Genomic DNA, 17,410 nt, shown 5'->3' with positions numbered 1-17,410 from the left:
CCTCAGGCAGGGCCCATCCTCATCAGTGAGGAGCCTTTTCATGGCCTGGCTCTCCAGCCTGGCCAGGGCTCCCAGGGGTACTGTTGTATGTCCTGGGACAGAGCCATGAACCCACTCAGCCCACCCCAGTCCCTGGAGGGGACCCCAAGGTGGGTAGGATGAAGAGACAGAGCAGACAGGTGCAGCCACGAGCAGCTCGATCTCTCCCCACCAGGGAGAGCAGACCACAGGGCCACACAGCAACCTGCGTGTGTGACAGGCTGCCGACAGGCATGGGTCCCCATGTGACAATGTGAGACAAGGACCCCATGGCAGGAGGAGGAGGGCAGCAGGCGGGCACACCCCTCACTCCTCACCCTGCTCCGGCCCAGCGCCCACCCACCTGTCTCCATGGCGGATCTCCTGCCTCTTCCGTCCGTCGAAGGACACCCACACGGTGTTCCTTGCTTCTGGTGACAACATGATCTGCAGGGATCAAGAAGACAGGTGTGACATCTCAGAACCCTGCCTTGGAGGGCGGCACCGACTGGGGGGCCTTGGAGGTGCCCACAGCACCCGCTAGAGGCCAAGGCCAGTTCTGGGAGGAGAAGACGTCCACCCTCTGCTGGAACCCAGGGCCAGGCCCTGCTCCAGCTCACTGACTCCACGCAGAGCAGCCCCCACTCCGTGGGGACAGAGCACCCCGAGGGGCTGCCCAGCTCTCAGCGCAGCCCTGGCCCCCCCACCCCCCCCACCCCCCGGCAGTGCGAGCCCAATGGGCAGAGATGAGGACAGAAGGGGGGGACCCTGCGGGGGAACCGGGGGACGAGGCCGCTGGCAGAAGTGGAGGTCAGCACCACGAGCCCCCCTGGCGACAACTCGGCCTGGAAAGGGTGGCGAGGGCTCTAACCTTGAGTTCGACTCCTGCAGGGACCACGATGGCCCGGAATGACACGCAAGTGGGGACAGATGGGAGTGATCATGATGGCCGGCACGTTGGGGTGGATCATGGAGGCCCCGGCCGCCACTGCGTATGCCGTGCTGCCCGTTGGGGTGGAGACGATCACGCCTGAGGAGCAGTTGCAGGCTCACTCTCCATGCACCCCCTGCCCTCGTGGAGTCCCAAGGCGCCCACGACAGACCCGATGCCCACGTAGGCTCACTCTCCATGCACCCACCGCCCGCGTCGAGTCCCAGGGCACCCATGACAGACCCGATGCCACATACCATCACCCTGCACCGTGGTGATGAGGTGCCCGTCCAGGTAGACGTCCACGTTGGACAGGTAGGAGGAGGGGCCTCTGTCAATCACCACTTCGTTTAAGACCTGGGGGAGGTGAGGCCAGCACACACTGAGGGGCGGAGCAGCCTCCAGGTGGGTCTGTGCCACAGGCACCTGTGCTGCTCCTGGGCTGTCTGGAAGGTCCTGAGGGGGGACTCCCCTTGGGGTCCAACCAAAGTCCCCCACCTTCCCCTCCCGAGGCCAGGAGACAGCTGAGGACCAGCTGAGGGACGTGTCCACTGACCTGGTGCTGCATGACCTGCTTCCCGGCCTCCGTGTCCCAGTCCGAGGCCAGCACCCCATTCTCACTGACCCCGTTAGGGATGGCCATCTTCTTCCCTCTGAGCTCCTTCACGACCTTGACCTTCAGCCGGCTCCGGAGAATAATAGCTGCGTTCCCTAGGGACCCGGGCGGGTCACACCTCATAGCAAGCAGAGCCCCCCCTTGACCAGGGACCCCCCTTTCTCCTCCCAAAGCGAGAGCAACACTTCTGTCTTTTGTGATAACCCTCCACTGCCACTCGGCACGCAGTGTCCTCGACCTGGGACCTGCTCACACTTCTCGATGTTAGGAAACACGCCTGAGCCAATCAAGTGTAGAAATCGCTGAACCTTGGAGGGGGGAGGGGAGTAGGAGGGGGAAGGTGTGGGGTACCTGGTGATGGGAGGAGACTTGAGCGGGTGGTGAGCACCCGGTACAGCGCTGGGGACTGTACACGGGAAACCGGTAGTTCTGTTAACCAGCATCACCCAATAAACTCAATAGGGGGAGGGGGGTCTCTGAAACCTGAAATACTACGTTTCCCTGAACTCTTTAAAAAACCCCAAACCAAGGGAGAAGATGAGGCCGGGCTCAGAGCTGCTGTGGGTTCCAGAACATTCCGACTCACCCTGTATCACCTGAGTCACTTGGGTCTGAAAGTTCTCAAAGTTGAAGGGGGTCAGGAAGCCCAGCGAGCCCAGGTGGAACGCCATGACGGGAGGCACGCTGCCCTGAGGTCGACGGAGCAGTCACTAGCTGACCAGTTGTCCTGGTCACCCGTGTGGCTGACCACATGCTCCCCAGGGCCAGTGCCTGCAGGGGGCGGCGCCAGGCCGTGTGACGTGACCACTGAGGTCAGCAAGGCCAGGAGGGCCCTCTCCACGGCCTCCAGGCCTGACCTCTGACCCCTGGCTGGGCCATGCAGGAGTGAGGTGGGCTCAGGGCTCAGGACAGCCCGCTGGGCTCCTGTGCAGACTCTCCCCTCTGGGGCCACCCAGGGACCCGAACCCCAGGCCCTGGAGGGTCACCCCCACGGCCCCTCCCCCAGCTCCAGCACCACAGAGAGGTGCTGGCTGTCTGCACCCGCATCCGTCAGACCGAGAACCCTGACGCTCCCTGCGCAGCCCTGCAGCGGGAGGCCGCACGGACTCACCTGGAAGAGCGAGGAGGCGTAGAGCAGGGTCCCGTCCCCGCCCAGGCAGATGATGAAATCGATCTGGTTGGAAATGTCGTCATAGTCTAGAAGGAGCGAGAGGCGCGTCAGCCGCGGGAGGGAGCATGACTCTGTTCCCGCAGGCACAGCGCAGGCGCTCACCTTCTCGGAAGGTGCAGAACTTCTTCTTCACGGGCCCGAAGCTGTCGTCACCCACAATAGCAGGGTCTTCTAGAACCTTCTTCTCCACATACACGATCATGTTGTTCTCCTGGGGGCAGAGGGTGCGTCAGCCCCAGAGGCCCAGCTGGCCATCTCAGCGCTTTACGACCAGGGAGACCAATTCCCGCGTCTCGGCTGCGAATCGCCCTCACTGCCCAGATGGCCGCTGTGAAGCGAGCCTCCTGCCTCTCCACCCTGGCTCAGACCCCGGGGCCGTGTCCCCCCGACACCCTGAGGGTCCTGCTGGCTCAGACCCCAGGGCCGTGTCCCCCTGACACCCTGAGGGTCCTGCTGGCTCAGACCCGGGGCCGTGTCCCCCCGACACCCTGAGGGTCCTGCTGGCTCAGACCCGGGGCCGTGTCCCCCCGACACCCGGGGGGTCCTGCTGGCTCAGACCCCGGGGCCCGTGTCCCCCCGACACCCGGGGGGTCCTGCTGGCGGGATGAGGGGTCTGGGCCGCCGCACACCTCCATCAGGTACATGCAGAGCTCCTTGAAGGGCTGCAGCAGGCTGGCGTCCCGGATCTTCTTGATGACGAGGACGCTTTTCGGGGACTTGTTCCACGTCAACCGCTGGCTGGCAGGGTCCTGGATGTGCCTGAGGGAGAGGAGCTCTCGCTGCTGCAGGTGCACCACAGGCGTCAACAGCCCTAGGGCCGGGCCAGCCAAGTCCCGAGGGGCCGCCTCCCTCCTCCTGCCTGGAAGGCCCTGGCTGGGAAGCTGTGTCTCCCAGGCACTTGCTGCCTGAAGCGCCCACTGTGCGCCTTTCTGGTCCCTGATCTCCCCGCTGATCTGAGCTTTCAGTCCCGACAGCACCTAGGGTGACAGCCCTGCAGACCCGATCCCAGACAGACCAGCAGGGCCCTTTGCGGGGTGCCCTCACCCTCGCCCTCGCCCTCTCCCTCACCTTCTCCCTCTCCCTTTCCCTCTCCCTCACCCTCACCCAACCCCTCCCTCCATGGGAGGCAGGACACCAGGCCTCCCACAGACACCCAACCCACCCGCTTCGGACTCTGCCCGGAGGCCATGCAGACCCGCAGGACCCAGGCTTCCTGCTGACTTGTTCACGGGGTGGTGCAGCCCACGGCACACCTCTGCGTGAGCAACTCAGATGACCCCCAACTTTTACAGCTAAAAACCCCCCTTTAAAGTCAGTCGCAGGATCTGGGGTCAGTGACACGCCTGTGGTAACCGTGTGAACACATCACTACACGCCTGTGCACCAGAACGCACAGCACCCAGGACCCAATGTACCCGGGCCTGGTGGTGACGAGGGGCCGGTGGTGAGGAGGATGTGCATGGTGGGGGCAGGTGGGAAATCTATGTACCTCTCCCTCAATTTTGCTGTGAACCTAAAACTGCTCTAATAATTTTTAAAAATATGTTTTTATTGATTTTTGAGAGAGAGAAGCGGCGATGAGAAACAACAGCTGCTTCCTGCACGCCCCCTGCTGGGGGCTGAGTCTGAAACCCGCCACGTGCCCTGACGGAAGCGAACAGGCCACCTCTCCGAGCGCAGGATGGCGCTCCACCCACTGAGCCGCTCTGGCCGGGCCAGGCTGCTTAGCGTTTAAACATGTCTCCTTGGCCCTAACCCAGCCGTGGGCAAACTACGGCCCGCGGGCTGGATCCGGCCCGTTTGAAATGAATAAAACTAAAAAAAAAAAAAAAAAAAAAAAAAAAAAAAAAAGACCGTACCCTTTTATGTAATGATGTTTACTTTGAATTTATATTAGTTCACACAAACACTCCATCCATGCTTTTGTTCCGGCCCTCCGGTCCAGTTTAAGAACCCATTGTGGCCCTCGAGTCAAAAAGTTTGCCCACCCCTGCTCTAACCGGTTTGGCTCAGTGGATAGAGCGTTGGCCTGCGGACTCAAAGGTCCCGGGTTCGATTCCGGTCAAGGGCATGTACCTTGGTTGCGGGCACATCCCCAGTGGGGAGTGTGCAGGAGGCAGCTGATTGATGTTTCTCATCAATGTTTCTAACTCTCTATACCTCTCCCTTTATCTCTGTAAAAAAATCAATAAAATATATATTTAAAATATGCTTTCTCTTTTTAAAAAAATATAAATAAATAAACAAACACGTCTCCTCGGCCACAGGCCACCGCAGGTGCGCGGCCCCAGGGCGGCTCCAGAGCAGATGTGGGAACAGCACCTGGAGGCACGATCTCCTCCAACAAGTCACTCAGATTCTCCAAACAGCCAACGTCTTGCATTTTGGAAACAATTAAAGGAGAAACATATTTGCCCCACCAAGTGTGCGAGTATAATATATGGCATTTTCTTCCTAGATTTTTTACTGAAAAATCAAATCAAGTCAAATCAAAACTGGGCATACTTGCCCCCCCCCCCCCCCCGGCCCCATTCTCAAAGGCACTGGAGACACCCACTTGAGCGACTTCTCACTCAGCACCAGAGCCTCCACACACAGCGACCCCACTGGACGCCCCAGGCAGGGAGCACCCCCCCACACACTCACATGATGGTCTGGGGGTTCTGCAGCACACAGGCCTTTGGTCCAAAAGTGGTCACTGGGCATGGCCCGTGCAGAGAGCGGGTCCTCCTGTGGAGAGAGCACAGCAGGTGACGGCGTGTGGCTCAGTGCAGCCGGTATCAGCTTCTCGGAAACGCTTTCATCCAAATGACAGCACTTGTCCTGTGTGGTCCCGGAGGACGCCGCCCTGGGCTGTCCAGGTAGCACAGCCACTGGAGACACCTGGGCACACCTGGCACCAGCCTCAGAACCAGGACCCACCCCAGAACAGGGCCCTGACCTTGGGGACGGCCTGGAACCTGGGCCTGTGCAGGCTGCCTGTGGGACCAGTCCTCGGCCTACACCTGGGCCTGAGACTGCAGGAAACCATCCCTGGGACCCTAGATGCTAACAGGGACCCCCCCCCCTCAAGCCGCCTGTCAACAAAGACGACGCTCCTGAGCGCCCCACTTCCCAGGAACTGAGAGGTGACAGAATCACAAGCCTCTGGACGAGGGCACTGCGGCCAGCACATCCTGGGTGCCTCGGTGCCCTCCCTTCTCTCGGCCTTGGGGGACTAGTGCCCGCCCCACCAGAAGGACGCCTGGCTTGTCAGAGCAGGGGGATGCGTCCCCCCCACCCCCAGCCTCCAAGGACCTCGCAGGCTCTTCCACAAGGATTGCCACAGGGAGCTGGTCTCACTGCTGAGCTCAGGGCTCCACGCCCTCCTCCCCCGCACACAGAGCAGGCTCCCTCCTGGGCAGCAGCCGCCTGCGCCCAGGTCTGGCTCAGGCTGGAGCTCACAGCCCTCAAGGGCGAGCACGGAGCCACCCCAGGGCTCGGGGACAAAGAGCTTGGAAATGGGTCTGCAGTGGATTTGCTGCGTCAGTGTGGAGCTGGGGCGGGGCGTTCTCCCCTCCCCTGCTGACACCCACAGGCCGACGTGCCCCTGGCCGCTGCACCAGAGCGAAGAACGAAGGGTGTGTGACACACACCCACAGAGCCAAGCCCAGAGCCCGCTGCCGGGAGCCACACCGCACCTTGTGGCCTGGGTGCGGAAGGTCAGCAAAACTCAGGAGGAAGACACCTGGGAGAAGCTGCCTGGCCCAGAGGCTCCGGCTGCCCTCCCCCCATGTGGGTGAGGACTTTCTACCCAGAAAACCCTGCCAGCACCTGTCGCCGCGCCACACCCAGTGAAGGCGCTGTGGGCTCCTCCACCTCACCTGGCACCGCCATGCGCTACTCCCAGGATGCCCCTGGCCTGTCAGACGCGGCCCCGGCTCCAGAGGCAAAGTCACTGTGGCAGCTTCCCCCGAGCCCTGGTGTTTACTGTTCCGGGAACCAGAGCCGGGCCCCCAGGTGTCATCACCTCGCCTGCCCGGCAGGTCGCACGCCGATCTGCACACTGTGACTCAAGGTCTTGTGCAAGAGCAGCGGCGCCGGCCGGGGGTGGAGGTAGGGACACTGGTCCGACCGCCCTGTGGCTGCGGCGGCCCCGCCAGCCCAGCCGGGAACGGGGCCTGGGCCACACTGAGGACAGAGCTGGGCAGCGCCGAGCGCGTGTGCGCGTGCAGCTGGGATGTGCTGGGCCGAGGAGGGCCGTCGTACCTGAACTCCTTGGTGCTCGCCAGGGCGGGCGAGGCAGACAGGCTGCGGGACTTGGCGCGACCCCGGATGGGGTGGACCATCAGACCGTCTTCATCCCCGTGGCAGGCGGCACAGCGGTAGGAGGACGTGTCTGCGCTCAGCCCCCTCCGCACGTTGACTTTCTCCGGCTCCATCTCCATCATCGATGAACAAGGGCTTCGGTCCGAACACCAATCCCTTAATTTAATAAAATAAAGCAAGTAAGAGACGACGCACAGAGCTGCCACCGCTCCGCCCGAAGTGCTGACGGCCCCACCAGGGCCCGCCCCGTCCCAGGCGCCCAAGAGCGTCCGTGGTTCAATGAATCAGAGGATTCAAACGGCCAGAAGCGAGAGTGGCGACCGCACTTCTCTCACGAACCCGGTGGGACACAGCAGTTAAGAGAGAGAATCCAGGGGCATTTTAAACGCCTCTCAGTCCAGAAAAGCTGAACAAACGTAACTAAGGCGGCAGCAGGCACACTGGACTCCGTGCCCTGCAAGCAGAGCCTGCGCTTCCGTCCAAGAAACAGCCACCGAGCGGACCCGTTTCATCCGCGAAGAAAGCCTCAACCTCCGAACCGCGTGAGGGGCCAGGAACCCGCGGCGGAGCAGAGGCAAAACCCGGGCCACCGGCTCTTCCCACCCACTCGGCGCTCAGCTCCTCGTGGACACAGCACCGGTCAGAAAAGGAAGGCTCCGTGTCAACAGGAAGCCGCAGCCTGGCCCCCGGGATTCCTGAGCGCGAGCGGGAGGAATGCGCTCACACACTCACCAGGGCTGGGAGTCAAGGAAGCCTAATAAGGCCGGAGAGGTGACAACTTGGATCATGAAGTGATTTTCTAAGAAAATTCCCAACTGATGAGTGAGAGAGAGAGAGAGAGAGACTGACCTCCCCCAGTGCCGGGGCCGTGACCCCGAAGGTGTCCCTCCCAGGAGTCAGCGTGGAGGGAGGACAGGCCCTGGCTGAGGACGACCCCAGGCCGGGGACCAGCAGGGTGAGGCCACACCAGCCTCCACAGGAACAGGCGGCCGGGCCAGGACACACACCGTCCAGAGCAGGGACGCAGCCTCCTCCTCCAGGAGGCAGGGCTGGCACCAGCGGGGAGTGTGCGGAGGGGAGGGGAGGGCTCTGGGCAGGCCTGGGCCGCCAGGGGAGGTCAAAGGTGACGGGATCCCTGAAGGCACCCCACCCCCGCACTGCAGGCGCCCGAGGAGCCCTGAGCCCCAGGTGACACTGTCCTGGGGGTGAAAGTCACCGAGAACCAGAACCACCGAGGGTCCGACAGCCCCCTGGACCCGAGGCTCACAGCCGAGGTGACGGAAGCACCGAGGCAAGATGACGAGACAGAACAGCATCGGAGGCGGGACTGCGGCAGGTGCAGGGCCTTCTGTGCAGAAAGCCTTCAGGAAGCTACCAGAGTGACTACACCCAACAGGCGAGCTCCTCAGCAAGACTGCAGGAGGCAGCGAATGCACACAAACCAGCAGCACTTCTGTAAACCAGCAACGAACACTAAGCTGGGCTTCAAAAGCACCAGACCCGGCACTAAAGCACAGCACGTGAGGGGCACAGCGGACAGTGTGGGGCTGCTTCCCAGGGTCCGGTGAGCGGCCTGGGCCGGAGCGGGCAGCACACAGCTCGGGCTGGAGTTAACCAGCACCAAGTCGCACGTGTGAACTTCTCATCGGACAAAAGGCCCGAGACTCGCAGTGGTGGGTGGTAGGGGCCCTGCTGTGGGATGTTTTGCGACAAATACGAACTATCTAAAGTGGGGCACTCCTGCCACTCACACCCTGTGACATGTCAATTACGCCCCAATAAGGAAGTTGCAGAATCTATGCAGAAAAGACAGAAGGCGGCAGACAGGTCAGAGGAAACAAGTGAGGAAGGACAGCCGCTGAGGACAGGAGGGGACAGTTCCCTCAGTCCCCCCCTACACTCACAGGCCCCCCCACATCCACAGCAAACCAGCGGCTTCCCTGTGAAGAAGGACAAGCTGAGCCTAAATCCCTCTGGAAGGGGAAGAGGGGAAGGGACCGGCCCGCTGAGCCCGGGGGAGAGCAGCGCTGCCGTGAGCTGCGTGTGGTGCCGACACAAGACGGACAGGCAGGCCAGGGACGGAGGACACCCTCCCCGAGGCGGCCAGTGGGTTTCAGCAGCGGCGCGGGCGACCCCGGGAGGCCCTGTCCCCTCTGCCAGGGCCGCAGCCCCTCCCAGGCAGGCACACGGAGCTCCCCCCGCGCTGGAGGGAGCGCTGGGCAGTCTCAGTGGCCGTGGCTCTGGCGCTGGGCAGTCTCAGTGGCCGTGGCTCCAGCGCTGGGCAGTCTCAGTGGCCGTGGCTCTGGCGAAGGCTTTTAAACAGAACACGAACAGCACAGACTAAGAGAAACCGAACCTCGTTATGACTGAAACCTTTCACCTTCACCAGACCGTTAATACAGGGAAATACACGCGGTGGGTGACAGAAAACATCTGCTAAACACACGTGACAAAGGATTGTAGCAAGAGTATGTACAAACGCCCTAACCGGTTTGGCTCAGTGGCTAGAGCGTCGGCCTGCGGACTCAAGAGTCCCAGGTTCGATTCCGGTCAAGGGCATGTACCTTGGTTGCGGGCACCTCCCCAGGGAACGCCTGCGCCTCCCCCCCGCGGTCCCCTCCCCCCCCTTTCACTGGGTCTCCCTCCCTCCCTCCCTGACCTACAACTGAAGCTACAGACACTGACATTGTTCTGCTCAGGCTCTCGGGGCCTAAAAGGTCCCCCAGCCCCTAAGGGCTGCTGCCCCAGAGGCTGGCGCTCAGGGGTGAGCACTCAACCAGGAGCTGATGCCGCCCCAGGGTGGGGCCAGGAGACACAGGACTGAACCGGTGGAGCCCCCACTGAGTAGCCAAAAGAAGGGGGTCTGGCAAGGAGCCCGGAGGAAGCTGGAGGGTGAGGTCGAAAGGCAGGATTGGCAGGAGGACCACAGCCAGGGACAGGGCTTGACGGTGAAAACCCAGGTGGCTCCCTTACTTCCTTATTCAAACTGCCCAACAGCCACCGCACTGAGCATTGGCTGGCACTTCCCTGGATTAACCCACCCAGGCCTCCCTCGACCCCAGGAGTCCTCCCTCGACCCCAGGAGTCCCCTCTCGACCCCAGGAGTCCTCCCTCGACCCCAGGAGGCCCCAGGAGTCCTCCCTCGACCCCAGGAGGCCGGCACCACAGATGAGAGGAGCGACCCCACATGGGCCCACAACTGGAAGGGTTGTTCAGACCTAAAAACTGAGTCATGGGCTGGCACCCAGAGGCCTGGAGGCCGCCCCCACGAACGCAGAGGCACCAGCAAAACATGTCAATCTCCTCTGACCCGCTCAGGGAGGCCAGTCGACAGCCCGCAGGCCACGCTCCAACAAGGAAATGGTTCGAATTGGGCCCAGTGATATCTGAGAGCCCACAGGGAAGGTGGCAGAGCATAGGAAAAGCACCTGGGGCAGACACGGGGGACATGACAGGCGTCAAACACCAGGGCAGGCCGCCCACCCTGCTGCCCTATCTCCCCCTGCCCACCCGCCCCCCCCCAGCGGAGCCAAAACCAGGAGCAGGGACAGGTGGCATGGAACCAGGCAACCACGCCACCACGCCCGGGCCAGGTCACACAGCTGGCGTCTGGGCCAACACTCCCAGGCCCCTGCTCAACCACAGCAGACACAGCAGGGAGGCCCAACAGAGACCCAAGGCCTGAGCTGGCCAAGGGCCCTGGGAGGCGAGAGGACCCCGCAGACGCAGCTCCCTGGCCCATGGAAACAATGCCTGCCGTCTCCCCGCCCAACGCTCTGGCCAACAGACCTGAGGAGCACAGGCAGGGCTGGCCTCAGGCTGCAAGGAACTGACCCGTGTGGAAGGCAGGCCAGGCCGCCTCCAAACGCCCAGAGGTGAGAGAAGCGGGGAAATAATGCCGATAAAATGACAACGGAAATGGCTGGGCGTGAGCCGTGGTCACTGAGCCTGAGCCGGCGGGGAGGCTGTAACCCTAGAAGCCTGTGGAAAACTCTCATTCCAAGAAGGGACAGAAATAACCACCTGGTAAGGGTACTAGGCCTCGATAAGATAAGGCAAATGAATGAATTAAACCCATGATGCCGAAACGTTCAAAATGGTTATAATTTTATAATCATTAGATTTTTGTGTATTTTGTTTGATGTTATGGGTAACATCAGAAGAATAATTCATTCGATGTAATTATCATTTAAATGGATGAGGGAGTTAAAGTCTGTAACCAGCCCTAACCGGTTTGGCTCAGTGGATAGAGTGTCGGCCTGCGGACTGAAGTCCCGGGTTCGATTCCGGTCAAGGGCGTGTACCTTGGTTGTGGGCAACATCCCCAGTAGGGGGTGTGCAGGAGGCAGCTGATCCATGTTTCTCTCTCGTGGATGTTTCTAACTCTCTATTCCTCTCTATAAAAAATCAATAAAATATTTTAAAAAAATAAAGTCTGTAACCAGTGCTCAAAGTTTAATTTCTAAATTCGTTTATTAGTTAGGAAGTCGGGCACTTAGCATTGTACAGAGTGCCGAGGGCAGGCTCCCTCGCAGGCAGAAGACCACTACCCCAGCCCCGCCTGCACCAGCAGGCAATGAGGGTCCCCCAGCTGCACCGGGAGGAGCCAGAGGCCCTTTCCCAGCCCAGCCCTAACCCACAGCTCGGCTGGTCCTGGAAGAGCTGGACACGGCTGCTAGAGCTAAGCACGCAGGTGGCGCTGTCTCCACTTCTGCCTGCAGTTCACCCATTACAGACGTCACTCCAACCCTCGGGGGGGATGTTTTATGCTCCCAGAGTAGCCTTACTTTGAACACAATATATGCTTAAAAGGAATAAACCAATCGCCAATGGGTTTGCTCTGGGAATGCAAGGTTGGCTCAACCAACGGAAGGCAGCACATCAGCAAGGCAAGAAGGAAACTCACCTGATGGCATCAACTGATGCACAAAACTCCACGCCCGCTTATGACACAGACTCTCCGTTACCAGGAACAGGGAGGACTGTCCTGACCTCGATAAAGAACATCCACAGGCACCTACAGCTGACATCCAACTTAATGGTGAATGTCTTCCCCGACAGGGCGGGCCAGGCTGCGGTCTGCTCTCGCCACTCTGCCTGACAGTACAATGCAGACGTCCGGCCGGCACAGCAGGCAAAGCAGATGGAGAGTGAAGTAAAAAGTCATCTACCGTCACTTTAAAAATAATGAGATGTGCCCGGCCGGCGTGGCTCAGGGGTTGAGCACTGACCTATGAACCAGGAGGTCATGGTTCAATTCCCAGTCAGGGCACATGCCCAGGTTTCAGACTCGAGTGCCAGTGTGGGCGTGCAGGAGGCAGCCGATCCACGATTCTCTCTCATCACTGATGTTTCTATTTCTCTCTTCCTCTCTGAAATCAATAATAAAAATATACTTAAAAATTAATGAGCCCTGACCGGTTTGGCTCAGTGGATAGAGCGTCGGCCTGCGGACTCAAGGGTCCCGGGTTCGATTCCAGTCAAGGGCATGTACCTTGGTTGCGGGCACATCCCCAGTGGGGAGTGTGCAAGAGGCAGCTGATCGATGCTTCTCTTTCATCGATGTTTCTAACTCCCTATCCCTCTCCCTTCCTCTCTGTAAAAAATCAATAAAATATATTTAAAAAAATAATAATGAGATGTAAACATAACAAAATATGTAGAGAGCCCTGGCCAGGTAGCTCAGTGGGTTAGAGCGTCATCCCAATACACCAAGGTTGTGGGTTCAATGTCTGGTCAGGGCACATACAAGAAGCAACAAGTGAATGCACAAGTAAGTGAACAACAAACCTCTCTCTCCCCTCCTTCCTTCCTTTCTCTAAATAAATAAAAAATTAAATTAAAAAACAACCATGTGGAGGGCCTGTGTGCTGAGCTAATGAAACACTAACGCGAGGAATCAGAGAAGATGTGAATCGGGGACACCCTGCTCCTGGGCTGGAAGGTCAGGCATCACTTCTCCCAAAACGGTCGAATCAACTGTAAAATCCGCACGAGACTGCTTTGCAGCGAGGATGAGCTTCTTCTAAACGGGTAGGAAGTGAAGGCACTCGAACAGCTAGCACCATAAAAAGAACAAGGGGAGGCTCGCTCTCTGATTAAGACTTACTCTCCAGCCCTGGCCACTGTGGCGCAGTTGTCGTCCGCACACTCAAAGGTTTGAGTCCTGGTCCGGGCACGTGCTGGGTCTCCGGCTCCCGCGCGCAGGAGGCAGCTGATAGATGTCTCTCTCTCTCTCTCACTTCTCCCTCCCTCCTTCTCTCTCTAAAAATCAATGTAAAACACACACACAAGACTTGCTCTCTAACTGGAACAATCCAGGCCCAGGTCCGGGGAGCAGCCTGAGCCTAGAGACAGGCAGGCCCCGGCCACGAGCTCAGCGACTTCTGCCGAAGGCACACAAGCCGCTCAGCGAGGAAAGAACTTCCACAAATGGTCCTGGGCATGAGAGCACCCAAATGGTCCTGAGAGCGAACAACCTAAACTTCACAGCAACAACCCTCAGCTCCAAGTGGATCGAATCCATCACACAGGACAAGTGCCAACTAGGAAACTGTTACAAGAAAACACAGGGACTCAGGGCCAGAGAGGACTGCTTATACGCGATATAAAAAGCACAGCCCATAAAAGGGAAAAAAACAGATAAACTGGATTTCACTCAGCAACTTGCTCTGTGGGAGACCCGGTCAAGGATTAAAAACAAGCTACAGACGAGAAAACAGCGAACTAGCCAGCCACCAAGGACGGTGCCCAGGGCGTAGATACTCACAAGACACAAGGATCGAATCCACGCGAACTAGAGCCGGAGGAGCCAGCCTGCGAAGGCTCCTGGGCCATGAGGAGTGGCCATGCACCCACCAGGACCACCCAAATGAGGAAGAGCCAGAGAGGGGGCGAGAGCTGTCCTGCGCAGGGGAGGGGTGGGGAGGGAGGAGCGAGCACAGTCCTCTGGAAAACAGTCCGGCAGTTTCTTATAAAAACTGACAGCCCAGCACCGGCAGCACCTGGGCCTCTGTCACAGAGGAGAACTGTCCCCCTAAAAGCCTGCACTCGGCCCGGCGTGACTGTTGGGTGGAGCGTCGACCGTACGCAAGAGGTTGGGGTTTGACTCCCAGCAGGGCACACACCTCGTCTGCCCAGATGGACCTAAGAGGAGGCATCAAGCTGAGGGCCAAAGCCAGTCGCAAAGGGCCACAGTCTGAAGGACCCACTCACTGCCCAGCAATCAGCGAGGGGCGTCGAGCCAGAGAAGGGGCCGGGGCGGCTGGGAAGGGCGGGCAGGGTGCGGGGAGCAGCCACACCAACGCACACACAGCGAACACGCAGGCACACGCGGGAAGACTGGTGGCACGGCAGAGGGTGGTGTCCTGCAGGCATTTTCCCACGTCCACTTCCTGGTGCTCCCGTTACTGTGCCCTCCGTGTGGGCGGCAACCCTGGGCACCGGGCGAGGAACGCTTGCTTCTCTTGTACCATTTCTACGGCCTCCTGGGAGTTCGTAAGTATCTCGAAACAGTTGATAAAGTATGGTAAGCCAATCCAAACCACAAAATGCAAATGTACTTACGAACTGTCTATTTATTACACACCAGAGGCCGATGCAAGAAGTCCGTGCAAGAGCGGGCCTTCGCAGCCCGCTGCCTCCGCCCTCGCAGCCCCGGCTTTGTCCGAAGGTCGTCCAGACAGTCGTTCTGCTACTCAGCCGTTCAGTCGATTTGCATATTACGCTTTTATTATCATAGATTATCTAGAAGCTGTTTGATGACCAGGCAGTAAACTATTTTATAAAATAATCACACTGCCGAAGCCGGTTTGGCTCAGTGGATAGAGCGTTGGCCTGTGGACTCAAGGGTCCCGGGTTCGATTCCGGTCAAGGGCATGTACCTGGGTTGCAGGCACATCCCCAGTAGGAGGTGTGCAGCAGGCAGCTGATCGATGTTTCTCTCATCGATGTTTCTAACTCTCTATCTCTCTCCCTTCCTCTCTGTAAAAAATCAATAAAATATATTTAAAAAAAAAAAATAATCACACTGAATATTTTAAAACTTAAAGTGTTCCCTCCACAGCATACTTTTCTGACAATGGTGAGTCAGGAGCACATTTAACTCAAGTCTGCTTGGTGGCTAACTGTTCTGAAAAGCTGAAATTCTAACTCTATCCAAGTTCATTCAAGCTCCTGACAGCAGGAACCTAATTTGAACAAACAACTTCTGCGTGGGGGGAGTTTAATTAGAAAACTGTGCCGGAGCCTGTAACGGAGTATTCAGAGGCGAATGGTGAGGAGACACAGTGAGGTGCCCGAGTAAATGTATAAAAAACTCAACCCAAGTCACACACACAGACAGACAGACATGAACCTAAATCATGATTCCGGTGAGTTTTCCATGTGCACTTGTTGCCGGGCCGGCGGGGCTCAGTGGTTGAGCTTCGGCCTATGAACCAGGAGGTCACAGTCGATTCCTAGTCAGGGCACAGGCCCGGGTTGCGGCTTGATCCCGTGTGGGACGTGATGATTCTCTCTCATCATTCATGTTTCTCTCTCTCCCTTCCTCTCTGAAATCAGTTTACACACACACACACACACACACACAACATATTTGTTGAAACTGAATAAAAAAGGAAACTTCATTTGGTCACAGAAATGGGGAACTGTCCAACCTCACTAGTCAGTATTGAGCTGGGGGCGGGGGGGGGGCCCCTATTACCTCGTCGTTTCCTCTCCCCCCAGGCCAGCAAGGATGTGGTGAGACTGGCCCTCACCAAGACTTCTAGAAAGTTCTACGTGGGGCAGAAGCCTGACCTTCAGCCCACACCTTCCAGCATCAGGGACCCGAAGGGGCTTTGTGAGGGGCGGCAGCACCCTCCCGGCAGGTGAGGACACACGGGTCTGCTCAGCCAGCCCTCGCCCACCTGGTCCCCCTGCAGTGAGCGGGCACCCCGCACCTTCACCCGCTGTGATACTGCCATCTACCTGTCCTGATGTGCGGAACTCGGAGAACGGCAAGGAGCGGAGTGGGTGCCAACGGGCAGCCACCAGCCACCAGCAGGCACCAGCTGCCTGCACTGGTCCAGCACCCAGGGCCTGAGGCCCTCAGTGGTCAGCAGGGCAGGTGGGGTGGCGGTGAAGCCCAGGAGGCCGGGGCCTGTCCCCCCGCCCAGCCCCCGCTCCAGGGTCCCTCTAGCTGCGGTAACAGTCAGGCCTGCAGAGAAGCTGTGATTTCAGGTCATAAGGAAATAGGCCGCGGGCGGGTCCAGGGTGTGGCTCAGTGGTTGAGGGCCGACCTATGAACCTGAAGGTCACGGTTCGATCCCCGGTCAGAGGTCAGGGGTCAGGGTCAGGGCACACGCCGGGTGGGATCCCCAGTAGGGGGCGTGCAGGAGGCAGCCGATCAATGACCCCTTCTCATCACTGATGTTTCTCTCTCTCTCTCTCCCTCTCCCCTCCTCTCTGAAATCAATAAAAATATGTTGGGGAAAAAACAAAAAACAATACATAGGCCACCAACTCCCATGAGCACCGCCGGCCTCTGCATTCGGCAGGTTGCACCTCCTCATCCGAACGCCGAGCTCCTTGCTTATCGAGGGCACGGCCCCCCCTCCGCGTCCACCACCCAGGCGCCCCAAGAATGCTGCGTGGCCGGCTGGGGGACCCCTCCGCCGTCGCCTGGGGGTGGCACGCGGTTTGGCGCTGGTGACATAACCCCCAGGAGCGCCATCTCGAGGGCCGCCCAGCGCAACCACTGTGAGCGCTGCTCGAGCCTCGCGGCGGGGGCAAAGGTGACGGCGAGGAAAGCCGGGGGGGGGGGGGGGGGGCGGGGATAGAGGTCAGCAAGGCCTGGGGGGCGGGACTCCATCCCGAGGAAGCCCCATCCCGGAGAAGGGCCTGAAGGGCACTGTCCGGCGAAATCGGAGATCCGCTCCCCGCCCCGCCCCCGGCCCTGGAGGGCGCGGCGAGAAGCGCTGCCGGCCAGCGACGAGAACCGGTTATTCCGGAGCGAAGCGCGCTCGGCGGCAGGGCCTGGGGCAGCGCCCGGGACAAACGACTCGGAGACTGACCGCTGCCCGGGGCCGGTCTCTCAGCGTCCCGCCCAGCAGGGTCCGTGGATCGGGGTCCCGGGTCCGGGTGGGGGTCGCCGCCGCAGGCCCGGCCCAGGTCCGGGAGACCCCGCGTTCCCGGACCGGCAGCGGCCGGCGCATACGGCGTCCACACCCCCCGACTCTGCGACCCCAGGCGCGCGGGCTGGGCCGAGGAGCGGCGCGCACTCACCGTTCGCTTGCCTAGGGCGCTTGAGGGCCCAACCCCCCCCCTGGGTTGTCTCGTAAATTCCAGTACCCCAAGCTGCTCATCTTCCTAGCCTGGCCCCCGG

General features: G+C 59.8%; 1 protein-coding gene across 1 annotated transcript in view; it reads right to left on the bottom strand.

Moving 5' to 3' along the window:
• Nucleotides 1–330: 330 nt before the first annotated feature.
• LOC102421155 (NAD kinase-like) overlaps nt 331–17,410 on the bottom strand; it is a 19,090-nt gene continuing 2,010 nt past the window's right edge. The window contains 11 exon segments of the mRNA XM_014449497.2: nt 331–465; nt 890–937; nt 939–1,048; nt 1,207–1,306; nt 1,506–1,660; nt 2,152–2,254; nt 2,677–2,762; nt 2,839–2,947; nt 3,366–3,495; nt 5,383–5,466; nt 6,985–7,200. Coding sequence (XP_014304983.1) covers nt 346–465; nt 890–937; nt 939–1,048; nt 1,207–1,306; nt 1,506–1,660; nt 2,152–2,254; nt 2,677–2,762; nt 2,839–2,947; nt 3,366–3,495; nt 5,383–5,466; nt 6,985–7,200 — 1,261 coding nt within the window. The 3' untranslated portion in view covers nt 331–345.

This window comes from Myotis lucifugus, unplaced genomic scaffold (genome assembly GCF_000147115.1).
Source record: "Myotis lucifugus unplaced genomic scaffold, Myoluc2.0 scaffold_1225, whole genome shotgun sequence".
NCBI lineage: Eukaryota > Metazoa > Chordata > Mammalia > Chiroptera > Vespertilionidae > Myotis > Myotis lucifugus.
The sequence above is the reverse complement of the archived record's forward strand: the minus strand, read 5'-3'. Positions and strand labels throughout refer to the sequence as shown.